Below are 27,997 nucleotides of genomic sequence, written 5' to 3' on the forward strand. Positions count from 1 at the left end.
CAAAAAAATTGTGTAATACGGATACACATTATGGTATAAATAATGTTATTTTGTACTTCACTATGAACTGCTAATTACGTCTTGTTTTTTGTGGAATGTTGAAGATTAATACTTACAATAATTATCATAGAATAAAAAAATATCACTCTGAAACTTTCGTTCAATCATTGCATCTCTATGGTATCGTCTATTTCATAATATTGCACAATTGTCAAGGCGCCGCCTTGAGGCATGAGCTACACAGGATCTGCGTAAGAATTGACAGTTACTATTAAAAGGCAATCATTTATAAATATTATAAAACTATTTAAAATCTCAAACCCTGAAATAATTCAATTATTATTTACAAGAACATTACTCTATAATCCCTGCAAATTTCTAACTTTTTAATCCGCCATTTTGTCGTCCTAAATTGACAGTTCTTATTCTATTGCAAGCAGTTTTCAATGCTGTTTTACGAGGTTATGACGTCACTTCTGCTAAATGCGTCAAGCCTTCTGTATGTTAGTAATTTACAGGGATTATAATTTAAAGTTGATTAACTTAGCGACCTAATACTATGGAGAATATTGGGCGGAGAAGGAAATAGGCTAGATTTAGGACTAGAACTAAAGTAACAGCCTTCAGTGTCTGGTGGAGGTAGTACAGTCTGAAACAATGGGGTTTAGGTTATTTTACTGAAAAAAATAGTACATGATGTATTAAAAAATTAAACTGCCCGACTAGTTTCGAATCCAACCGTCCGACTAGGCGTAATTAATGTGCTGAAACGGTGGTAGAGTCATTACCCAAGCTGTTCCAAACGAGTCGGGCAAATCCCATAAATACGCTTAAGTAAATCGTATTATCATTTAAGTAGCCCCCACAGATGTTAGAAATTTGTTTTAGAATAGTAAAAGCATTTTATTTTCTTACTTGTTCCACTTCTTCCTAGCTTCAGGTAACGTTGACAGGTCATCCTTGATGAGGTATACTCGTAAACCTGAAATATAAATACAGTCTTGAAACATCTTCAATTTGGTATTTTATCGACGGTGTGGCAGCATGGTCTTTCGCGAAATAACAACACCTCGTCCATAACTGCTTAGGCCTATTTTACTTCACCAACCAATAAACTCAGTCTACCACTATTCACTGCTGGACTTCTTCAGTTCTGCCACAGCATTAGGTCCTACGAGTTCCGCTTTCGGTCCGAGCTTTATTTTTGAAAATATCAGTCTATCGAGCTGAAGGAAGATCTTTTCTATTTATACGGCTGGAGAATGCTCATAGATATACCTCCTCGTAGAAGGAGGCCGGTACTATCTGACTATTACTGACTCAACCGCCATGCCTCATCTCTAAAAGAATGACACTTCATCACGCACCGACCGCAGAGCACCTTTCAATATGGCAGGAGGACTTCCTGCACTATATTAATCTTCACATCTAAATCAAATCTGGTCTTAACTCACCTACTAAGAAGGTTTCACACATATATTCCCACGACATTTCTCCCATGCTGAAAGGGAATACAGCTCGATCCTCGTCAGATAACGAGCTCCACATGTTCCTGACGTTCATGTCCGAGAACTTCCAATCTTGAGTCGAGAAATAAAACAAAATGTTCGCCAGCTTCATCACCTTCGAGTACAGTTTCAACATTCTGTAACAAAGAAAATATTGTGTCAGCGCCATCTATTGGCCGCAAGAAGAGTTGCAGTTATTCATGATGGTCACTAGATGGCGTTATTGTTATAGTTCTTCGTCTAATAAAATTGGGATTTCGACTGGTTTCGAAATTGTCAAACAATGCTGAAAGATTCTAAAAAGATTCTAATACTTACGCTCTTCTTTTCCCCGTGAGTGATGAGTAGGTATCGATCAGTAGAGCAGGCAAGTAGTGAAGGAAGAAGTTGTAGAATAAGAAGAGATAATAGTTGTTTGTCGGATTTAACCCGTAATACCTGAAAATAATAATATTTTGTGGTTCTTATCTTTGAGAGCTTGATCTAATCTGATGATATTTAGCTTTTGAGAGGTTCACTTGATTCATATTTAAATGATAATATGTAATAATAATTGTTTCATTTCAGTATTTATGTATTGCGATTTCAATTTTATGAGAATTTCAATATCCATATTTCAATTTCACAACGTATCGCGGGGATCGAAGCCATGATACGCCGCGCAAAGTGATCAGCTGTGGTGACCTATATCAGTGGGTGATTGGCAGTTATGTTTGTCCGTTTGACCGGTCTCTGTGTATGTGCCAGTGGCATGGTAACTCTTGAACTGCTGATCCAATTTTAAATATGTCCTAGGAACGCTCCGTTACCTTTTCAAAAAATATAGATTTAATTCGGTTCAAGATGGTCTTAACTCTATTTAACTTACCATACAGCCTTAGTTGTGGGTTTATCGATGCCGTACTTCCGGTTCTTCTCAATGAAGTCCCACCAGGTGACTGGGTTTTGTGCCCCGGATACGAAGTTGTAGATCGGAATATTGGATGTTTGACTGAAAGACGAGAATAGATATTGGTAAGTTGTATAATATACCAAAAATCATCTAAGTGCGAGTAGTACTTGTTGTCCATATTAACAACGAAATTTAAAGCAACATGTTACTTTAAATATGGGATCCTACTTAAACCTCATCTAAGATCGGTCTTACGATTGTAACCCATTTTTAGGGTCCGGAGAACAAAGGATAAATCAGGGTTCTATAATTAAGACTATTCATCTGTCATCATCCTGTTTTTCATTATTATTTGATACGTTAATAATAGTAATATCAATTAACATTTTTTTTTTCGTCATTGGAATGTTCCGGAACCCTTTTTCGATGCCAATTTGTAGCAAAAGCAGTTATACTAAATAAAACTTACTTCTCCTTATAGTTCTTCGCAGTGTAATAGGCTGAGGTGAGGATAGCGTTGACACAGAGGTCCACTGGTACCATGTCGGCCACCTTCTCCTGGTCCATGTACATGGTGCGGAGAACCTGAGAGGATTTGGATATACTATAGATTAATAAATGACGGACTGACAATTTGATTGTTAGGTTATAACGCACGAAGTCATTTGCGTTAGGTTTAGTACAAACTGTTAGCATAATGATAAAAGTGGTGAAGGTAAATATTGTGGGGAAACCGTATTGTGTTATGCTTTATCCCTTTTTTAAGTTTTATCATATCAGCCTAAATGCCCCACTGCTGGGAATAGACTTCTTCTCATTATATGGAAGCTTTAGGGAAGGTTTTTGCATTCATTACTAAACTGGCTCACTTCTGATTTCTATATTTTGAATCCAGGTTACCTTAAAATGTTTTCCTTCACCGTTTGACAAACTTTGTCAAGTTTTTGCCCGTATTGGGATCGGACTTTTAAGTTCTTGAAACTCAGTGTATCATCAGTAATTATACTTGAAATCGGAATATATTACTCACCCCAGTGCCAATACCAACGACGAGTCCCGTTGGTCCATAGACACTGTCTGTCCATCCTCGGACCGGCTCTTCATATGTCGATACAACTGGAGAAGGAAAAAACATATTAAAGTTTTGAGAAAGAAGAATAAATTATAAATTTAACAACGCCATCTAGTGTCAAACTGAGCAAAGCTTATATTATAAGAACTAGACAACTGATAAACATACTTATTTGTGTCTAAATACAAACACAAAAGAAGCCGCAGAACTAATATTCTTCATCATCACTAGACATCAGATAAAAAATTGTCCTGAGTGGGGATCGTATCCAGTATGGCAGTAATTGCTAACTATCTAGACTCTAGTTCTCTATCTGGCATGTTGCTCTAGTGACTAGGACGGCAACAGGAAAGTTTATTCCCGTGTTGTTGACATCAAAAATGACATCTCACCAATAGACGGTCTGACGATGCAGATTGGAAGTCCTTCACCATATTTTCTGACAGCTTCCTCTGCTATTGCCTTCGTGAAGCAGTAGGTGTTGGGTCGTTTGCCAAGAAGTCTAAAAACAATATAATTTAGATGATAAAGATATTTCATGATCATGTCAAGAACAGGTATGATGGCAATGTTTTTTTAGTGTCCCTCTTGTACTTAGTTCAATTCATCAGCTATATAAAGATGAAGAGTTTGTTTGTTCATCGAGGAAGGTTTTAGGCTATATAACATCACGCTGCAACTAATAGGAGCGAAGATACAATGGAAAATGTGGCAAAAATGGGGAAAAATATTCATCTTCGATTGCTTCCGTTCAAAAATTCCGGACGAAGTCGGGGGCAACAGCTAGTTATAGATACGTAGTATTTCTTTTCACCTCCCAACATAAATTGATTAAATTACGGTGAATGGAACTCACACGTGACGTCACAATTGTGTATAAATTTTACGGCACAAGCCCCCTCTCCTAAATTTTAAAGCAGTTGAACTTTGTAAAAAAAAATACATGGCAAATACTTTTTAATTGTCTGAGGAACTAAATAGATTTTTACTTGTTATACCCAGCCAGCATCATCACCATCATCCACAGCCTTTATCCTCCCACTGCTGGGCATGGGCCTCCCCTTCCTCGTGCCAATTTCTCCGGTCCTGTGCAAGCCTTATTCAGACTCGATCCGAGACCTTTACTATGCCATCGACCCATCTTGCTCCCGGCCCCAGTCGTCTACCCTATCATAATTATTATCAAAGACTTACGTCGGCAGGATGCTCTCAATCAGCTTCTCATCAATCTCGGAGATAGCTTCCAGCGCCTCCACTGATATCGGAGGGTCGTAAAACCTGAACAAATAATTAATTATTGAATGAGATGAAACGTTTATAATGATATTCTGTCAAATGATTAAATTATGAGATTCCTAATATTTCCTAATTTAGTTATTAAGGCCAGCATGCATTGTGTATTACTTAAAGATAATTATTAAGTAATTCAAAATAAGCATAGGTCCATCTTCCGTTTCTCTTACTCTCAATTTGACACAAATCGAATTTTATCAACTCTATCCAAAATCAGACAAATCACTCAAGATTGATTCCCATGCATTCAAATACTCGATAATAATAACCGTCTTTCTGACACAGCGAAAAAAGCCAACTTTTTCGAGTGTATTCAATACTCACTTCTCTTCAATATGTTTGACATGAGTGTTGGAGAAAGCTGTTGATACGTGAGTGATAGCCTTCAGATTCCTGCACTCCTTGGCCAGCTTCAGAACCTCCTTCGTACCCTTGACGTTGATAGCCGTCGAGACTGATAACTTTTCGTCAAACTTCACTGTAGCTGCCGCGTTGATTATTATAGTTACCTGTAACGATATCTATTGGTGAAATTTTGTACTATACAGAGCCATCTAGTGATGGTTGGAAGAAAATCTGCGCTTTTTGTTTTTTTGAAAAATGACCTAAGAATTATGATTGTATTTATTCTGTATTTATAGAAAAGTCATTAATTATTTACTATTGTTAAATTATTTTGGAATAATTAAACTCTAATCTCAATATAAAAAGAAAAATATACATTATTTACAAAGCGTCAAAAAAGACATCTTCATCCTTGCCAAAGTCGGGAAACGTGCCCAGTTTTATAGTTTTAAAAATTAAAATATTAGTTTATAAACTAAACTAATATTTTAATTTTTATTTTATTTATTGTAAAAAACGGACTCTAATATTAGTACTTACTTTGTTCGCTAGCGTCTTCCTATCCTCATCACTTATACCTAAGCCTGGTAGTTCCATGTCACCAAGTATTGGGACCACCTTGTGTATGCCTTTAGGGTTTTCATCGAGCGCTCTTTGAAAAAGCTGCAACAGAAAAATGGTTTAGAAAATTGATAATAGATGGCGTTGTTATTGTAAAAGCTGCGCCATCTGTTGCCGATTTTGAAAATCAGAGTTTTGGTATAAAAGTGTTATTTTTCAATGGAATTAAGATCGAGTTGGTACTCTAGAAACTGACACTAGACCTTATTGGTGATGTGGAGTTGGTCATCATCATCCTAGTATTTTCCCAACTATGTTGGGGTCTGCTTCCAATCTAACCGGATGCAGTTAAGTACCAGTGTTTTACAAGGAGCGACTGACTATTTGCCTTCTATTTTGAGGTTATATATACTACACTATGCGTTTAAATATCAGACCTTGCCCTAGACAGAGCCTAGTTTTATTGCCAATAAACTAGTTATAAAATAAGTTTTCCTTTTTCCTTTTACCTTAATACTGCAAATCTATACTAGATTTGAGTGATATTATCACTGGACTGTCAAAACATAACGTAGATTCAACTCTTGACACGCATGAATATCTTTTTGGATTCATGAGTGTAGTACAAAGAAATTATCATGACAAACGATGTAGGAAAACATCGTGAGGCGCGACACACCTGAGAATGTTTCAAGGGTGTGTTGCGTCATGTCAGAGGACTACGGGCGGGATACACTGTGACACCAGGGCCCCAATTACTTGGAAATTCATTGTATTGACAGTGAGTGTTCCCCCCGTACTGAATTTCGAATTATTATGTTGGTAAAATGCTTGGGAGAATACGAATAGATAGAATGATTGACAGACACACCACATAAATACAGGATTGTTACCAAAAATATTATAGATTAAATAAAACTAAAAACCGACGTTCTTAAATGTCACTCCATTCAAATTTTATCAAAATCAGTCCAGCCTTTTTAAAATGGCAAATTGCATTGCCATCTCGTTTGAACCTAACCTGAAAATTCAGCCTGCTAGCTTTTCGGGAACTGCCTCAAAATTGATTTGCAAAAAACCAACCGAAACGACAAACAAACAAGAAAAGTGAGTGTATAAAAACGTGGGAAAGTAGCACTGCTATTTAATATCAACACAGTGTCATTTTAATATAACTTCCACTCTTACATAGGCAATTGTTAATAACGGAATTCGGGCCCAGGTTATACATCAACTATACGATAATAAGGTTTAAAATACTTACAAATTCATCCAACATCTCGTGTAATCTCGCCCTTGCATCTTTGCCTTTCTTATTTCGGGTCAAAACATATATTGTATTGATGTCTCCGCAAGAACGAAGAATCTTTTCTATTAGCACTGGAATAATAATAATTATTTAATGTATAATTACATACTGTATAGGTATGTGTGTGTGTGTGTGCTGATAAGTTGTGAAAAAGGATTTGTTGTAATCGAAAAAATAGCACTGCTGTTTTAATATCAACATATGCTTAGCTTTTTCGCAACTAAGTCCAATCTAACCGGATTCAGCTATGTTTTACATCTTTCATACTGCTATTACATTCCATGACAGTCAAGTGTTTTTGGACGTACTGAGTTTAAGTTTGGGTGATATTCGTTAAACTTGTTATTATTGCAGATTCTAGCTAACAGGAGATAGTCATGATGGGTGATGGATTATCCCCATCAAAAAGTATAAATACAAAATCTAAGAAACCTCCGACACATATATACATTTTTATTTGTCATAATATAAAGTTCCGTATAAGTGAAGCTATTACATTTGATACCCATATTTAGGTAGCTAAAGTATAACAAAATGTACATATAAGAAGCCATCTTAGACCGATATTTATCTAACCCAGCTAAAACACGTTCGAAAAATTCACTTTTTGAGTATGAAAATAGAAAATCTGAATCTGTTCATCCCTTTACGAGATAAGATGCTACAAACACAATCATTCTTCAAACTTCTATCATGCCATCGTTTTAGCATTTCGGGTCATTTTACTTGAACGTATTAGCTCACTGTACCTTAACAAACATTTCTGAAGAGTTAAGAAACCGATTTTAAACTTACTCTTAAAAAATACTCACCAATTCAACTTTCAATAAACAAAACTAAATCGAAATCGGTTCATCAGTTCGCGTGCTATGCTACAGACACACGCGCGTTTACCAAACACCTCGTTGTTGCGTCGTGGGCGGGGTGGGGGGGTTAGGTGGTAATTAATCTGTCAGTCTATTTAATTAGTTGTCAAGCCACAACTTGCGTAAACAAAGGTTAAACTAATTGATCTGTATGACGTCACTCACAGCAACATTTTTAGAGTCCCGTTTTGAAATAAAACTCGTACAAATATTTAAAGCATTAAATAATAGCAATATTTTGACAATAGATATGGAAATTCATATTCAGTCGTTTTAAATTCCATTCATTCCAGTTACTCCCCTCAAATTAATTTATCGAAATCGGTCCAGCCGTTTTTATAGTTGTAAATTGCATTGTCGTCGGGTTTGGAGCTGTCGTGAAGATTTCAGCTTAACGGTAAGTGCCTCAAAATTCAGTTGTGAAGTGATCCAAAAATACAAACAAAAGTGTTTCCAAATAAACTTGGGAAAATCTAATACATTATGATTTCTGTTTTGTTTTTAAATATCGTAAAACAGCAAAACTGGTGTTCAAACACAAAAAGCATGTATTGCTGAAATAACAGTATGATTCCGGCCAGGATCGAACTGGCGGCCTTCTGCGTGTAAAGCAGATGTGATAACCACTACACCACGGAACCAGGTGGCAATTGTGGCGAATTAGTTGATCTAATATTGCTTGTCATGTTCATTTGACTTTTCTACATTTTTATTTAACTTTCACAGCAACGCCATGTAGTCTCATACTAAGCATAGCTTGTATTATGAGTAATAAAAACCTGATAAAAATGCTTTTTTTTTTCAAAAAACATACTAGAGAAATTACACCCAGACACAGAACAAATGATCATGCTGATCACGCAAACATTTGTCGTAGGTGGGAACCGAACCCACGACCTTCGGTATAACAGTCAGGGTCACAAACCACTAGACTAACAAACAGGCCAGTCGAATATTTGTCGACTTTAATGGATTTTCTCTGTATTTTATTAATTATGACTATCTGTACCTAATTAATATCATTTGATTTATCCTAATTTTACACTTTCGTCTGTTTATCTTCAAAATGGTGTTGTTTCTTTGTGAGTTTTCGTTATGTACATCAAAGTTACTAAATTTATTTTTAAGATGTGTATTTGTGATAAAACGTCCCACAGCTGGGCAAGTCTTTCCCACTTTTCTGTCAAGAGTAAATATTGTCTCTATTGTATAATTCTATAAGTTTTAAAAAATAACTCAAATGTATTAAAGTTGCACCGAAATGTATTTTTCATAGCTTAGCTTAAAAATTGTGAAGGTTAACGATCCCGGGCGACACACTATGTCATACAAAAAGCATTCAAATCGACCCAGCCGTTTAGGAGATGAGTGACATACACACATACAGTACAATTTACTTGTATACATATAAAGATTACTAATAGATTTTGATGTATAGGGTGTTTGAGAAGTAAATACATACGCCTTTTTTCTTCACAGTTGGGCAAAATAAAACAAATTTAAAAAAGCATTAAATTTTAATTTAAGTAACTAACACCACTAAAGAATGCTTTTATAAACAAATAAATTAATTAGTTTAAATTGTTAATTAGAGAAAGAAGTTTAATTTTAACAAAATCATTACTTATCATACCCAAGCAGACTCAATTTTAAGACGCTGTTAATTCTCTTGTTGTCTCTTTTGACTTTCGAGTGATAGAGACAGTGACATTTACCTAAAATGGTCGAATACTATGACTACAAGAGCTATCTTGTCTTTGTTACGTGACAGTGACAACCTGTCTCTAGTTTTGTAACTAATTGAACAGTTAAAAAGTAATTTCAAGTTATCAAGTATATTTTTCCGTAATTTAACTGACGTTTTTAACTGACAGTTAAAATTAAACTCCTTTCGTTAATTATCATGCAGTTAACAGAATCGATTTTATATACAATCACAGGACAACTTTTTCGACGACACGACTGGCTTTCAAACTGATCCTTCCGTCTGAAAAACAATAAAAAAACATTAGAATATACATAGAAAAAAATATTAAAACATAACCTATGTATTAATCTAAAATTTCAATTATCTCCACATAAAATTTTATCAAAATCGCTCTAGCCGTTTAAGAGTAAAGATTTTATGTTTCCATGGAATCATTTTCGCTTGGTAACGGGCAGAGCCGCTGACAATAACTATTAAATCATATTGTATCAATCAAATCATAATTTATAATGCAAAAAATAGCTTACCTCATCAACAAACGCCTTGGAATCCCCAAACAAGCATGCAAACAAAAACACACACGCAAAAAACGCAAAAACAACATTATTTTTTATGGAATGGGTAAAAGCAATGCCATTGCTTATGATTATAATAATACTTAATGATTTATTGAGCATTCACCTTTGCACACACAACAAAAAATCGGCAACCATGCAATTTATTAAAATATCTGTATTATTGAAAAAAAAAATTTGGTGGTGAAGAGCAATGCAACTATAATTTACTATAACTATTATTTAATGTGGGGCCTGAGCTCAAAAAAAAAAATATTAGGGTTCCGCACTCAAAGGGATAAAATTGACCCGTATGATCAACGCTGTCTCTACGTCTGTCAGTCCGTTAGTCATTAAACTGTATGACATAAACCATAATAGTTACTTAAATTTTCAGCAGATTTGAAGTTCCACACAAAGAGCATATATTCTTTTGTCATACGGAACTCTTTACACGCGGTTCCGACTCGCTTTTAGTTGGTTTTTAAGATTTGACCTTTGAAAATTTTTCGCGTGTCTTTCCTGCCTCGGATTCGAACTAGCAACCTCTAGTAACGTTCATTGAACCGCAAGGTCATACAGAGATAGAAGCGGGAGTAATTTTGTGTTAACTGGTATATTAAGTTTCTTATTCAGACAAAATTACTCCCAACCCAACACTCGGATCTGTTTTGTTGCAATTGAATAGAATATAATCTATACTAATATATAAGGCTGAAGAGTTTGTTTGTTTGTTTTAACCCGCGAATCTCAGGAACTACTGGTCCAAATTGAAAAATTATTTTTGTGTTGAATAGACCATTCATCGAGGTAGGCTTTAGGCTATAAACCATCACGCTGCGACTAATAGGAGCTAAGATACAATAGAAAATGTGAAAAAAACCGGGCAGATATACCTAAATTAAAACTTATATCTTCTACCCATGGGGACGAAGTCGCGGGCAACAGCTAGTCTAATAATATGTTTAGTCTGTCCGAGAGATTTCCAATAAATACTGAATACGTATTTTCCATTTTACGTCATGATCAAAAAGTCAGGAAGATAAAAAGCACTTAAGCATGGTAGTAGGGGCTACTAACATCACTTGCTCGTAAGAAGTGGTAAATGACGTCACACGAGATTTTAAATCACTCTATCCCCTTATTAATGAGATAAAATAAAAAAAAAACAATTTTGTCAAATAATCAATTGAGATCGATTTGGTACTCTGGAACGCATGTGGTAAGGAAGGCATTAAGCATGGATGTGGATGGATATAGGGGAAGAGGACGACCAAAGAAACGATGGATGGATTGTGTGAAAGACGATATGGCTGTAAAGTGTGTTTCTTGTGAGATGACGGCCGATAGGAAGGTATGGAAGAAGATGACATGTTGCGCCTACCCCAAATAAAATAATTGGGATAAGGGCAGGGGAATGATGATGAATGATGATGAACGCAACACTAGCGCCAATTCGTGCAGTGGCTAAAGTTGGAACTACACACGATCGACAGCTAAAGTCTAATATAGAGTAAAATGTAACGAATTTATCAAGACACACACACACATGCATATTTTTTCAAAATGTCACACGTAACCAAAAGTTTCTAGAATTTTATTTTCCTGTAATAGTAATAATTAACGAGTAACTCATTTTATAAAACAAAGACCTTTTTTCGAAAAGACATTTCAGTATTTCAATTAAATTATTCTTTCCATTATTTTAAAACACCTTATAAAAGAAGTTCACAAGTTATGTTATTGATTTTATATTCTTTAATACGAATACCTTACATCAGGGGAAGCCCCGTACAAATTGTATTTAAACGTCCAACCAGTTCATTGCCTGATAAAAAAATTAATTGTCTGAGTAATCCATACCAATATTATAAATACGAAAGTATCTCCGACTATCGGTCTATCTGTCTCGCTTTCACGTAAAATAGTGAACCGATTGTAATGAATTTTGGTACATATATAGTCTGGAACGTGATAAAGGACATAGGCTACTTTGACTAAAACTTATGATGTGCTTTCCGAAACACAGTAACTATGATATATATTTTTTTTCATACTTTTCAATTATCTATCTTTATTTACAATTTTACAGAGTTAAATATTTACAAGTTAAAAAACAAAAAATTATTAAATTAAAGCATCAAAAAATTCATCGGCATCGCTGCCGGCTGGGAGTGTGCCCAAAAGGCTGGCAGCATTGCCACGTTGAATGGCAATGCTAATCCTCTGAGCGAGGTAAAAGCCAGCCTTTGGGTCACGAGAAGTGTCAACGAGACGCTTTGCTAGGTCTTTAAAAAGCGTTTTGGCACTCGGCCCCCACGGCCCAAAAGTTTCACTATGATATTTATTTCTAAATAACACATTTTTTTAAAAAAGTCGGTGCTTTCGTTGGTATCGAACTTGAGACGTTCAATTGGCAGTCTCACCACTAAGCTATCACTTCTTCTTGCTTTTAAGTGTGTTCTACACACAAATGTATAATTAAATACGTTTGATCAATCGCAAATAACTTATCCCTCAGTCTTTTTTCCAGAAACTTTTGGTGTCAAAGCCATGCCACTTACCTTTGCCCAAAAACCCAGTACCCCCAGTCAAGAACAAGCACTGGTCTTTATAAAACGCTTGGATCTCAGTCTTTGGCCCTTTACCCTTGGTCAGCTTCTGTTTTTCTTCTTCCTTAGCGTCCAATTTGTCTTCTTCAGCGTAGTATGTGTCTTTGTGATCAGGAACGAATTCATGGTCTTCCGAGAAGTCGAGGATGGGAGCCGTTGGGTTCATTTCTTGATTCTCCACATCGGTGATGCGGACTGTGTTTTCTAACTCCTGGAAGATGGAGAGGAATTGGAGAAGTTGCTTTAATTGTTAAGGTAGGTTGAGATAAATAAGTGGTGTGATCGATGGACTGATAAATAAAGGAGTTAGGTTTGAATTGGCGTTATGTGAATTTTAATAATACTTTAAATGTCACAATCTTTTCATGTTTAATTGATAAGAATACCTAAGGTTGGTGATTTTTTTTTCTTCTTATCGTATGGTTGATGTTATAACCTAGTGTCAGAGTTTAATCACAAACTAAACGTTGAATATAAATGTTAAGACACATTCGAAGGGCCACAATAAAGGAAGAAGGGTGAGTTTTAGTCAGTAGAAGTCTAATCTAAGGTTAGTTAGACACTACCTACCGCTTAACCCAAAGCACCACTTGTAATTTGATGGTTACCCATTTGGCGAAAAAGGCCTCACTTGAACAATTCTAGGTTTACCTATCAGTACTCACATGTAGGTTATCCTGTAACTCCTTGCTGAGATTCCTGACATTCTCCAGCTCTTTGATCATCTGTGCCGTGGGCTTGCCATAGACATCGACGTCTATTTTCTCTCCCTTGACCGTCGCTGCCACCCATTTCTCCATTTTGTCTTTGGTTAACGGAGTCTTCGCTAAAGGCGATTCGTGCGCTGTCGTATTCATTCTGAAACAAGGGAGAAAATATTAAGTTATGTTTCTTTTGACTTTAGACCTTCGCTTATGGAAGGGCTATTGGGTTTTTTGAGCAGAAGAGAATGGAGTTAGAAACAAGGAACAGGCCAACGCAGTTTATGATCATCATCATCGTCATCATTCCCCTATCCTTAACCCAATTATTATTTACGATCGGCGCAACATGTCTTCTCCTTCCATACCTTTCTATCTGACGTCATCTCTCAAGAAACACTCTTTGCAGCCATATCGTCTTTCACACAATGATCTAAGAAAAGAGGCAGGGTCTCACATGCGGAAGGCGGGGTACCGGTTGTTGAGGCGCAACTGTTTTCGTTTTGTATCGAAACGATCCCTGCAGTAAGGAATTTAATCCTTGTGTCGAGGGTCGTAGCAGAAACACAATGACACCTGGATTCAAGACAAGCAATTATAGATATCACGCAAATATTTCTCCTATTCGGGGATTGAACTTTAGACACGTCTTGTGACGGGTGGAATTGGCGTGGTGACATCTACCACTCGTTTATTTATGCAGTCAATTTCTATCAATCAAATCTTGCCTGAGGCGTATGTCCAGCTGTGGACCACAATTAGCTGAATTAATTGATTGCAATTCTGATATGTGACACAGTGTTACCCAGTAACATGTGTTGGGTAGTCAGATAGACAGTGGCTCTGTAATATACGGTGTCAAAATGACGCTGCACGAATAGCCGAGTGGTTAAGGTCACCATGCCAAACCCACTGTGCGCAACGTATCGCGGGTTCAATTCCTGCGTAGGACAAACTGAATCTGATTGTGTTTTTGCATGTGACTTGAATATTTGTTGAGTCCGTCGCGACACTACGATTGAATTACTTACAGCGGAAAGGTAGTGTATGTTCTTTTCCATGACAATGGCTATATGCATGCTAAATTTCATCCAAATCCGTTCAGCCGTTTTTGCGTGATTGAGTAACAAACATCCAAACATCCACACTTAGTAAGGAAAGCTTAGGATAATTCTATTCACATATATAATTACAGACTATGGAAAATAAAATAATAACACAAACATAAATAAGTTACTATTTATTCCATGCTCTTAACATTACATACATCATACAACGTCATACAATCAAGGACGATGATGTATGGCTGAAGCATGTTTTCCTGTATGTAGATAAAAAACGGATTATGATGTAGATATAATTACTGTATAAATTCAAAGTCATACGCAATGTTACTTTATAATCTGTTTGAAGTATACGAAGAGGCAAAAAAATGGACGTTGTAACACTTGTAACTCTTCAATTGTGGCAGTATGATAATATCCTGTCCAATTTCCTGTCGGCTTCCAGTCTAATTAGAATCAGCTAAGTACCAGTGTTTTACAAGGAGCGACTGCCTATCTGAACTCCTCAACCCAGTTACCTGGGCCCTAAGTTAGACTGGTTGTCAGACTTTCTAGCATTTGAATACCTGTATGTAATTTATGACAACAATGCATAAAATAAGAGTAGTCGTGCCCTTCATTTTAAAGTCAAAGTGCCGAAATATAGAGGAACTCGTTAAGACGGAGACTAAAATAAAAATCAAAAGTCACCCATATCGGGGCCGACCGTATCAAGCGTAGCTTATCCTGTGATCGGTCAAGGTGTGCGGTATTTTGTTTAGCCACGAGCGCCAGACTTAATTTTTAAGATTAATTGAAGATTTTCCTATATTCAACTGTCTGATGTCCACCTATACAGTCTACACGGTATATATCAACGTCTGCTATTGACGACTGCTGCAGTAATATGTGAACAAACCGATAAAGGGGTTATCGCAAATAAGATTACGTCAGGATGACCCCAAAACACTTTCACAAAATACTCACTTATTTAACTTTAAAACTGGTTTTGCTTGCCTTTTAAACAAAACAAAGATTGGTAATATACAGTTAGCAAATAAATGTAATGATTACAATTATTAAGTTTATTTTTAAGCTCTATGTAAAAAACCTAATGTTTAGTTTGCCCAGAATTGGAACACAGTGGACTGAATAATAAAAATCTGCAACTTTCATACAACGCCATCTAGTCTCAAACTAAGCAAAGCTTGTATTATGAGTACTAGACAACTGATAAACATACTTATATATTTGTAAATACATAAAGAATATGGATAAATTACATCCAGATACGGAACAAATGATCGTGCTCATCACACAAACATTTGTCCTGGGTGGGAATCGAACCCACGACCTCCGGTATAGCAGTCAGGGCTACTAACCACTAGACCAACAGGCCACTAATAAAAAATAAAACTTGTCTTCCGTATGTTGATAATTTTCTTTATACTTATGCTGTTGACTGTACTATGACAAAACAGTTTCTTATTAAGACCATACTCAAAAACCTTGAAGTTACTTTCGACGTAAAAATGCAGATATTGAAGGTTATTATAAAAATGTGTTGATCAAGTTAACTAAGAATATATTCGTATACTTACAAGATTTTATTACAGACAAAGGGACAGGCAAAACTGAATGAAAGCAAAATCGTCTCTAGTGTTTTATAACAGAGGCATGTACTTAATCTATACTTCTATCTATACTAATATATAAAGCTGAAGAGTTTGTTTGTTTGTTTGTTTGAACGCGCTAATCTCAGGAACTACTGGTCCAAATTGAAAAATTCTTTTTGTGTTGGATAGACCATTCATCGAGGAAGGCTTTAGGCTATAAACCATCACGCTGCGACTAATAGGAGCGAAGATACAATAAAAAATGTGAAAAAAACAATGCAGGTATAAATCATAACTTATATCTTCTACCCACGGGGACGAAGTCGCGGGCAACAGCTAGGTGTGTAATATAAGCTGGACTATTACCGCGCTGGAATGGACTATGGCACGTTAAATTGTGGGTCCCAGCTGTTATTCCCACATCTTTAACAGTCGTTACAGGTAGTCTGAAGCTTGAAAAGTCTGACAACCAGTCTGACTAAGGGGTATCGTGTTGCAAAGGTAACTGGGTTGAGGAGTTCAGATAGGCAGTCGCTCCTTGTAAAACACTGGTACTTAGCTGAATCCGGTTAGACTGGAAGCCGACCCCAATATAGTTGGGAAAAGGCTAGGCCGATGATGACGCTGGAGTATTACCAACACAAATAAATTAGGTTACCAGCTCCTGTAGCCAAGGCATACATTTTATTATTATTTAAAAGATCCACTTGCTAAGTACTACGGTGACAACTTGATAATGATTGGTTTCGACGCATTCAGGAATTTAATACTTGCGTCGCGGGGGTTTCAAAAACATTCAAGGCACATGCACAAAGACAATCAGACTCAGAACAAGCATTCGTGGATCACACAAACGCTTGTCCTACGCGGGGATCGAACACGCTTCACGTCGCGCACAGAGGGTTTCGCGTGGTGACCTCAACCACTCGGCTATTACAGAATGTACATTTGAACGACGGACTTATTCAAACCACCAATAGTTATTGAGACTCCTTGCTTCTACCCATACTTGCACATTTTCTGTTGACCTTAACGATTGTAGAAATATCCCTTGCCTTAAACGACAGGTAACCGCGAAAGCCAAGAAGAAGACGGGCGCGTCGTCATGCGCACCCGTTCTTATGAGGAGTGAGGGGTTGGCTTTTTACACCTATCCCTGAGGAGTCCAAAGGACTAGAGCCAGCCAGTCATGCATCCCGTGACTCTGGCTAAAGCAGTAGAAGGGGTGTTTTTAGTCGGTGGAAGTCCGACATATCCCCACGCCATGCCCTCGACGTGGGTTGAAGACATTATCGTTTTAACCCTGTAAAAAGTTGACTGAGAAAAATAACCTTTACTAGATAATTCGTGGACAGATTTTCCGAACACTTAGTTTCTAATACGCCGTGACATACAAACGGCTTGTATCAACAGTCAAGTTAAATACAGTTGGAGCTTGGCTAATATTTATTTTGCTGTGTTAACTGTGAAGGCAATCTTATGGTATACAGTCACATGGTAAAAATTATGGTGTTTTCGTTGTAGTACGAATATATACCCTATGGCTCATATAGGACCTTATTATGGCTCTATTTGTCGTGTTGTCACCAGGCTGTATCTCATGAAGTGTAAACAGTTGAAAACTTCACAAATGAGGTATTTCTGTAGTTGCTATAACAACAAATGGAAATAAGCATTGAGGTTATGCAACTGTTAGTACCGTCATAAAAATGATGGGTGGGCTATTGGTTTTTTTAATCCCATTTGAAGATATCCCTCAGTGTTGCGAGGCCAGTCTGGGTTTTTTTTACCCTGGTAACACCAATTATATACAGGAAACAACGTAGGTAAAATTGCAGGGCGCTATTACTTAGTTGCAAATAAATATGCAATGCTTATTAAAATAAATATTGTGACACTAAAGACAAGACATTAAAGAAATGCTTTGTAAGTGGAATAAATTGACCGCGAAACAACTTATGTTATTTGTCTAATTGCAAATGATTATAACTTAACTATTGTTTTTAAATGATGTTATTGTTTATTTTATAATGTTAAGGTTGCTTTGTATTATATCCGATTTCCGTACACATTAACTAAATATAATTCTAAAAGAGCTTCGGTAATGGCGCCCCACCGTGGGGCAGCTCACAAGCGTGGTGATCCGTGCTCGTTCTCTGTATGAGAGGCCTGCAGTAGGACAGTTACAGGCTGGTGTTAATTGCCATCACCAACCACTACTATCTTCTGTTAGCTGAGAAAAAGAGACGGAACATAGCTTTATCTCTCTCTCATACTAATATTCCTTTTCAAGACCACATAATGCGGGTAGATAAGTACATAATGGCAACAGGAAATGCAAGTCGACTTAATGATCTCCTCAAGGCTCTATGCAATAAAAAAAGTAAAAACCCACGCGAACAACTAGCAATTAATATCTCCAGTATTGCTTAAGTAAATAAATAATGCCAGCCTATATATTCCCACAGCGGGGCAATCTGGGCATAAGCCTCTTTATGATCACAACGCTACCTCTCTGCGGGTGGTTTTACATTTAATTTATCGATTCCAGATGTTCCCACGAAGGTTTCCTTCACCGAGAAAGTAGCTAAGTACATGCACATTTGAAAAAAAACACCTTCCTTGTTTTGAGATTGAACCCGTACCTCATGCATAAAAAAAACTATTTTTCTAAGTAGCCGCAAGACTACTCAGAAAATACAGTATTACAAATAATTTTCTTTTTCTTCTTTACCGATGTAATTTAACAACGATTGGTACGAAGATGTTGATTATGGATGTCGAGGGATAAAGGGGCAGAGGACCCCCAAGGAAACGATGGATGGATTGCGTGAAAGACGATATGGCTGCAAAGAGTGTTGCTTGTGAGATGACGTCAGATAGAAAGGTATGGAAGAAGATGACATGTTGCGCCGACCCCGAATAATAATTGGGATAAGGGCAGGGGAATGATGATGGTACGGTCATCAATTAGATTGGTAACCAATTTGTTTATATTCCTATTTTAGAGGTATTGGTGTCGCAAGTCCAACTAGCACAGAACTGGTTTTTTTTTAAAGATTATTATGACATAATTTATTATGCTCATTAATTGTAGTGCCAGTCATGGTGTATAGTTTTATTATATTAAATTTAAATATGAATCATGATTCATGACGAAACTAAAAGAAATATAGTATCATGGTGATAATGCATTTGTTTTTTTTAAGTTTTTTTTTGTTTGAATATTCTTTTTTAACTAACTATTTTCAAAGTTACTTTATCAAATTTATAAAGGTGACTACGACAGTCACCTTTTGAGACTGAGGGAGTCGCAAAAAGTACTTAACTACGAAAAGACCAAATTTATTTATTCAATATTTTATAACTTATTTAACTTAAATTAAACACCAGCCTATACACGTCCCATTACTAGGCTCAGGCCTCGTCCCGTATATAGAAAGATTGAGCATTGATCACCACGCTGCGGGCGAATTCAGATTCCAATATTTGGAAAATCCAATTTTCCTCACCATGTTTTTCAACACCGTTTATCAGTGGTGTCTTAGAATAATTAAGGTACTTTGCCTGCATTTGATCGAACCTGCCTCCTCGTGAATACAAATGTATGCATGAAACCGCAAGGCCATCACGACAGTTATTTAACTTACGTGGTCAAAAGGTTGGTGACTCTAGCAGTGACGTATTATAATGCCATTCTTATGACGTCACATCTTGACTTAATCATCCTTAATTAAATAAACAACAAAGACAATCGCAATTGGCGTTTGATCAAACAATACTTTATAGACAGTAAAGTAAATAGAAGACCTTGTTTTGATGAAACAAGTATATAGTGGTTTCTTAGGTTTACGCGAATGTTAGACATCTAAAACCAAAAATTAAACCGCGATAAAATCCGTAAAAGTCGTTTCATTTCAACGAAACAAGTATATTTGGAGTGATTTAAACAAGTCTGAAATTTCGCTGGTGCGGATATACAATAAAAGATTAAAAGAATCTGAATACCCATGTTTTTGAATGTCACTCCATTAAAATAGCCCAAAAGAATGAGTATTAAGAACAATAAAGATTTTTACGAAAATGTCACAAGTTGGGTGCCAATAGAGGACGTCAATGACAATCGATGACAGACAGAAAAGCTTTTGTAAAACCTTTAAGGAACCCTAAAAATCTGGTCAAACATTCACAAGATTGATGCTCTTTTAGGCAATATTACGTCACAATAACGCAGTCGCGAATAAAAAACTTCATATGTATGAGAATGACATTCCTCTTCGACAAGTGACGTGACTTTGACTTGTCAGTTCAATACATTTGAGGGATCCGGCACCGATGGATGAAAACAATCACCAACTGTTTATGTAATTCTATCGCGTAATAGCTAAACACGTGTTTAGCTTGTAATTATAAAACATATATAATCATTGTGTATTGTGTGCAATGATTCTTACAAGGTCGGGCGTGATTGCTCAATCCGGAAATATTTATCAATTATTAAGCGTTTTTTTAAGAAAGTTCTTAAGGTAAACCTTAATTAAAGACTTATTTATAAAATCCTACTAATATAATTCGGATGTTTGTTCCTCTTTCTCCACAAGACTACAACCACAACATCTGTCTGTACCCATGTTTAAAGCGAAACAAATGATTTGATTTGATTTGAAGGCCTGCAATGGGACAGTTACAGGCTGGTGTTATTAACAGCTTCGGTAATGGCGCCCCATCGTGGGGCAGCTCACAAGCGTGGTGATCAATGCTCGTTCTCTGTATGAGAGGCCTGCAGTGGGACAGTTACAGGCTGGTGTTATTAACAGCTTCGGTAATGGCGCCCCACCGTGGGGCAGCTCACAAGCGTGGTGATCAATGCTCGTTCTCTGTATGAGAGGCCTGCAATGGGACAGTTACAGGCTGGTGTTATTAACAGCTTCGGTAATGGCGCCCCACCGTGGGGCAGCTCACAAGCGTGGTGATCAATGCTCGTTCTCTGTATGAGAGGCCTGCAATGGGACAGTTACAGGCTGGTGTTATTAACAGCTTCGGTAATGGCACCCCACCGTGGGGCAGCTCACAAGCGTGGTGATCAATGCTCGTTCTCTGTATGAGAGGCCTGCAATGGGACAGTTACAGGCTGGTGTTATTAACAGCTTCGGTAATGGCGCCCCACCGTGGGGCAGCTCACAAGCGTGGTGATCAATGCTCGTTCTCTGTATGAGAGGCCTGCAATGGGACAGTTACAGGCTGGTGTTATTAACAGCTTCGGTAATGGCGCCCCACCGTGGGGCAGCTCACAAGCGTGGTGATCAATGCTCGTTCTCTGTATGAGAGGCCTGCAATGGGACAGTTACAGGCTGGTGTTATTAACAGCTTCGGTAATGGCGCCCCACCGTGGGGCAGCTCACAAGCGTGGTGATCAATGCTCGTTCTCTGTATGAGAGGCCTGCAATGGGACAGTTACAGGCTGGTGTTATTAACAGCTTCGGTAATGGCGCCCCACCGTGGGGCAGCTCACAAGCGTGGTGATCAATGCTCGTTCTCTGTATGAGAGGCCTGCAATGGGACAGTTACAGGCTGGTGTTATTAACAGCTTCGGTAATGGCGCCCCACCGTGGGGCAGCTCACAAGCGTGGTGATCAATGCTCGTTCTCTGTATGAGAGGCCTGCAATGGGACAGTTACAGGCTGGTGTTATTAACAGCTTCGGTAATGGCGCCCCACCGTGGGGCAGCTCACAAGCGTGGTGATCAATGCTCGTTCTCTGTATGAGAGGCCTGCAGTGGGACAGTTACAGGCCGGTGTTATTAACAGCTTCGGTAATGGCGCCCCACCGTGGGGCAGCTCACAAGCGTATTGATCAATGCTCGTTCTCTGTATTAAAGGCCTATCACTGATGTTTACATAATACATACACATAAAAAGTAAAATTTAACGCTTATTAAAGCCAGAAAACAAACAAGACAAGGTCGCTTTTTATAAGGAAATTAACCATAAGTTATAATGTAATGGAAGTTATCTAGTTTTGAGCAAAAAAAATAAGAATTGCCACTTGAAATTATACAGTCACATAATTTTAGCCCTAATAAGTTAATAATTAACTTTGAATTAAACAGCACCTTTATTACAAAGAAATAAGGTTGAAAATGGCTATGACATAACCGATGTTTTTTTTGTTTATCATTCCAGTCATGGTATTTAACAAATGTTTCAAATAAAGGGTTATAATTTTGACACGCTTTGTAGCCATAAAGGTTTATGAGATTTTAATGGAAATCAATTATACATATTTCACTTAAGATCTGTCGTAACGAAGGAGAAAAATATGCTTATTAAATTAAACATTTATTTGTAGCGAAAGCAATAGAGGCTTTATAAATATATTATTATGTATTGTTTATATTTACTTTTGCCCGCGGGCCTGCCCGTTATAAATTGAAAATGATCCCACGGGAACATAAAATAGCGATAGAATGTATAAAAACTATCCCATGTGTTAAAGTTAGTGTTTTTATAATAACTATCGTGAGACTGATTCATTATAAATCGCGTCTCATGTTTAAGGACTCCGGTTGGGTCCGAAACTAGTCGGGCTACCCCGATAAATACGCGTGAGTAAACCGTTACATCATTTTATAAAGTTAGTGTTAATCAAGTTAAGTCCAAAAACCGTTTTTTCAAAATTTCATCAAAATTTATCCAGTTTTTCAAGAGTGAAAATGTTACAAACACACGAAAATTGGCCTTAAGTATCAATTCTTAAAACCCTTAATTAAAAAATGATTAGAATATTATAATACAAAAAAGTTATATTCAAACACCTCTACCGTTTAACTTAACAGTTAAGTTTACATAATAAAACGATTATCTGACACACGTAACGTGATTTAAAATAGACAATGCAATGTCAAAGATGTTCAGACCACCCAGTTAAAGTACAACAAGGCGCCGACAAACGGTAAAGGAAAACTTTGTGATATAAATAACCGAGATAGTTAAGACAATAATGACTGCACGGATAGCCGAGTGGTTGTGGTTACCAAGTCAAAGCCACTGAGTGCGACGTGTCGCAGTTTCGATCCCCGCGTAGGACAAGCGGTTGTGTGATCCACGAATGCTTGTCCTGAGTCTGGGTGTCTTTGTGAATGTGACTTGAATGTTTGTGAAACATCCCGCGATACAAAGATTAAGTTCCTTGATGCGGGAGTAGTTTTTTAAATGTTTATGAATTTTTTTTCTAATCTCTTTCAATTTAATACTAACTTTAAGTATTATAAAGTTAGTTGTGGATGTGAACATCATCTCTCTTCCACATCTGTTTTCAAAATTCATAATAAAATCCTACTACTATTATAAAGGCGAAAGTTTGTAAGTATGGATGTATGGATGTTTGTTACTCTTTCGAGTAAAAACTACTGAATGGATTTGAATGAAACTTTACCACAATATAGCTTATACATCAGAATAACACATAGGCCACAATTTTTGAGGCTTCTAAAGTGAGGTCGTAAAAAAACACATTTTTTGCGCTTACATTGCTAGACTAGACGGGACGAACCTGAAGTCCACGCGAACGAAGTCGCGGGCAAAAGCTAGTAATATATATTCTACAAATTCACACAGCGCCATCTAGTCTCAAACTAGGAAAAGCTTGTATTATAAGTACTAGAACTGATAAACATACCGAAACCGAACCCACGACCTCCGATATTGCAGTCAGGGCTATTAACCACTAGACCAACGAGCCAGTCATACTTGATATTGTTACCCATGCTAACTTTGGGTGATATCTTTCAGGTAAATAAATATCCTATTAGGCTAACAAATAACATAGCTGTCTATTGATAAAAGTATTTCCAAAACCGGTTCAGTAGGACATGAGATTAACACAACAATATTACAAACTAACAAACCTCTTTTAATATGTGTAGATTAATTCATAAAAAATGTGTGGGTTTACCCGTGATAGCATGATAAACACACAAATAGTTTTTTATAGATTATTATTCATCTTTCAAATTGATTGTACTCTGTTATATTCAAAGATCGTCTTATGACCTTTGTACCATGTTTCCGTGTGTTAAATTTAAAAGACAGCTGGTTCAATAAACTTGTTACTGGATGGATGTAAATAAGATTTCTTGGCACGAATATTTTTTTGGTTGATTTTTCCCAAGCTATGTTGTGGGCTGAAGGTCTTAACGGATTCAGCTGAGCCTCGTATGTTACAGAGCGACTGTCTATCTGACAACACAACACATGTTACTGTAACACAGTATCACATCGTAAGATGGTTGGACCAACATTTTGTTTTGTTTTCGGAAAGTTTCGACCAAAAGAACTAGTTAGTTTTTTTTTTTATTCGGCTATAATATAGTCGAGTACGATTTGACTAATAAAATGTATAAATTCAATTAATTTTTATTTAGTCTGTCACATAGTTTTCCACAAATTTATTATACACGGTGATTTTTTAGTCGTCTTACAAAAGCAGCCCAGTTCATGTATCCGACGTAAAATATCCCCTTGGCACGATTATTATTTTTTTATCATCAACTAAGGTAGTAAGTACGAAGAAAAATTAAACAAGAGAAATCTGAAATATACTCTTAAAAATGATAAAACGCCGCCGCCCGCGCCCCTCACCAATGTTACAAGGCTCGGACCGCGCTCGCAACAGAGCTGTGTTTCTAAAAAACTACGAATTGCATCATAATATTGAATAAAAATTGCATTTTTTTTTTTCAAATCTCATAAATACCTTTTTTTATCATGAACTTGTTCTAGTCATTGGATGTAGTGTATAATATGTCAGTTTTAAATTTCAAATGAAAAAAATACGAAGAGAAAAATAATGGCTAGTAACGACACATGTCGGTAGAAGGAATTAAGATGCTATTCTTTTGCCTATTATGTACGGAACTCTCCATGTCGCGACTCGCACTTGACCGGTTTTCAAACATTCTTTAATTTGTAAATAACATTAACTTTTATGCATAAAGTATTAGATACAGTCGAAACGAACAAAGAACATTAATATTTAAACTATTTAAAAGACAATATAAATAAAACAGTAGTTCGAGGGTTAGAGGTTAAGCGACCTTATCAAGGTTAGCCTTTCGATGGGTGACGTATTTCCTGTATAATTACGATTTAATTTTATTCTTTTGAACCAAACACGTGGTTTGACTCAAACAAGTTTGATCGTTTTACTCAGCTGATTTGAAAACATTAGCACCAGAACCAGGATTAACACATATTATAATTTTATCCCGATTTTGTGTTTCCATGGGATCATTTTTTATTTGTAGCGGGCGGACCCGCGGTCGAGAGCTAGTAAATGTTAAAAATAACAGATGGAAAAAATAAACTTGTAAAAAACAAGTCTTTGTTATGTTCTCTATGGGTTTTCCATGGGATATTTCGAGTTTTTAATCGACAAAGCATTGTCACTGTTCAATTAATGATCTACGTATAATCTAGTGGTTTTTTCCTACGGAATGACTAAACATTAATTGATTAAACTTTGATATTCTTGTAACAGAACAATGTTACTTATAAATAAACATAAGTTGTCAAGTTTCATGAATAACTGTTACGTGTTAACTGTTGATAGTAGATGATAGTTATTTATTATACAATGAAGTTAAAAATAAGGCTTTTTTTAGGGTACCGTAACCTGTAATAGAAAGACTCTTGTTTTTGTGTAAATGAGGCAGACACTACATTGCGTGTAACGTTGTCTCTCTTTTACAGCTGTATCTGTAGTTTCTTCGCTGTCTGTCTGTCTGTTTGTCTATCAGGGCCCCGGTTTCGCCATTTAAAATGGCCGGTATTCACCTACCTAATTTAATCGAAATCGTTTCACCCGTTTTGGCGTGAAGAGACAATAAACAGCAAACATACTCACATACATTCGCTTTCATATAAGTGTGATGGTAATGTAACACTTGAGCATTTAGAAAACAATGCAACGCACTTTAAAATTATCTAGTATAGTATAGCAAAGACGATACGGAACCGTATGCATACAACCCCAACTCGCATTTGACCGATCTTCAGATAAATGACTTGTCTAAAACGTTACATTATCTATATTTTCACATTAACATTTGTAAAATAAAACTTGTGGTAATGACCCTAGGATTGTCGAGTCAAAGGTCGTAGGTTCGAATCAGCGCACGCATCAATGACTTTTTTAAATTCATGTGCGTATAAGATACTAATTCTCACTGGGAAACACAGTAGTCATGTTTTTTTTACCTTGAAAGTATTATTCATCCCCGTTTTACTATATTTCCTTGCTTAAGTTTAATAATTTCTTTTTATTAATCAGAGATAGGTACTTAACATAAAATAAAACCTGCTAAATTCGAATTGAACTCATATACCAGAGGTTAGGCACCCTTATCTTCAATAACTAGTCAAGTCTGTGTCTTACTTATGACATTGACAGTTCCCTACAAATATAATAAAGTATTTGAACTATCTACAAATCACAGTTTCTAACTTTCTAAGACGCATAGATAAGGGTTTTAAGCTTTGGTTACGGTATCCTAAACGTCGATATCTGTCTTCTATAATACATTAACTGAGACAAAAAGAAAACCGTGCAGTCGGAAACTAAAGTCGATTACCAAAATGCCTTTATAAAGAGTATTTATATTTCAGTGATATAGAAATAGTAATTGTTTTAACTATACTAGGTGTCAAACATGACTGCACGGACAGCCGTGTGGTTGAGGTCACCACGCCAAGCCCACTGAGCACGCCGTGTCACGGGTGCGATCCCCGCGTAGGACAAGCATTTGTGTGATCCACGAATGCTTGTCCTGAGTCTGGTTGTCTTTGTGTATGTGATTTGTATGTTTGTGAATCCCGACGCGATAGAAGGATTAAATCCTTTAATGTGAGAATCGTTTTAAAGTTAGCTGATATAGCAATACAGTGAAGTATCAAATGTGATTGTAAACAGTTTTGTAAAACAATTGCTGTAACTGACTTTTATTGCTGACAGTACTATAATCACTTTCAAGTGCTTCTTTGTGTGACAAAGTAAATTATTTTAAGGATTGATAAAATTAAAAATTAACTATTATGGACTATAATTCTTAAGAAAATAATAATTTTTTATTAACACTAGTTGTTGCCTGCGACTTCGCCCCCGTGGGTAGAAGATATAAGTTATGATTTATACTCCTATTAGTCGCAGCGTGATGGTTTATAGCCTAAAGCCTTCCTCGATGAATGGTCTGTTCAACATAAAAATATTTTTTCAATTTGAACCAGTAGTTCCTGAGATTAGCGCATTCAAACAAACAAACAAACTCTTCAGCTTTATATATTAGTATAGAAGTATAGATTATTGATATTGGAAAATCGAAACTCGGTCTGAATATTAAGTTTTCAAATTGATCATTAGTATCATAACACAATAAGATCAAAATTAAAAAGCTTTCTTTTACTGTAATAACAGAACGCAAAACTTTAAGCATAAAAAAAAACAATCTCCATAAAGAATCCTTTGTCTCTGGATGCCTTATATTTTTTAAAGCAAAGGTCACAACGCATACAGCCAAACAGAAAATTAAAAAGAAAATGTCTTACCTTGATAATTTATTTCACTATTTACCTACTTGTAACTTAAAAATCACTTGTTTTATAATAATTATTGTTTATTGAAACACGTCTGTAAAGCACGAAGGTTTGGCGGCTACTATACTTCAAGTGCACTTAATATGGCAAATAGGCACTACTGGACCTTAAGCCAGGGAAGCGAAACATTCGGTGCGATGAAGAATATATTTTTTATGGTAATTTTTTATGTTATGCACATTATAGATTAAATTCGGTTTATGTTATCAGGTTGTAATTCTTCTAATATATACATTTTTCTATAGATTTAGGAATGTAATAAAGTGTAC

General features: G+C 36.5%; 1 protein-coding gene and 1 non-coding gene across 2 annotated transcripts; both read right to left on the bottom strand.

Annotated features, from left to right (window-relative positions):
• Nucleotides 1-42: 42 nt before the first annotated feature.
• On the bottom strand, nt 43-27,997 carry LOC113502619 (fatty acyl-CoA reductase wat-like). Its single transcript, XM_026884268.1, has 15 exons — nt 27,681-27,997; nt 13,386-13,578; nt 12,673-12,931; nt 6,936-7,051; nt 5,651-5,773; nt 5,090-5,274; nt 4,667-4,750; nt 3,865-3,974; nt 3,431-3,516; nt 2,870-2,985; nt 2,377-2,499; nt 1,827-1,946; nt 1,455-1,645; nt 916-982; nt 43-649 (listed from the first exon to the last, which is right to left on the bottom strand). Exons 2-15 carry the CDS (start codon nt 13,575-13,577, stop codon nt 544-546), a joined length of 1,878 nt encoding a protein of 625 aa, XP_026740069.1. The 5' UTR covers nt 13,578; nt 27,681-27,997; the 3' UTR covers nt 43-543.
• Trnav-uac lies at nt 8,415-8,487 on the bottom strand. The gene has a single exon. It is a non-coding gene; the product is annotated as a tRNA-Val (tRNA).

The sequence above is a fragment of the Trichoplusia ni genome, chromosome 17 (genome assembly GCF_003590095.1).
Source record: "Trichoplusia ni isolate ovarian cell line Hi5 chromosome 17, tn1, whole genome shotgun sequence".
NCBI lineage: Eukaryota > Metazoa > Arthropoda > Insecta > Lepidoptera > Noctuidae > Trichoplusia > Trichoplusia ni.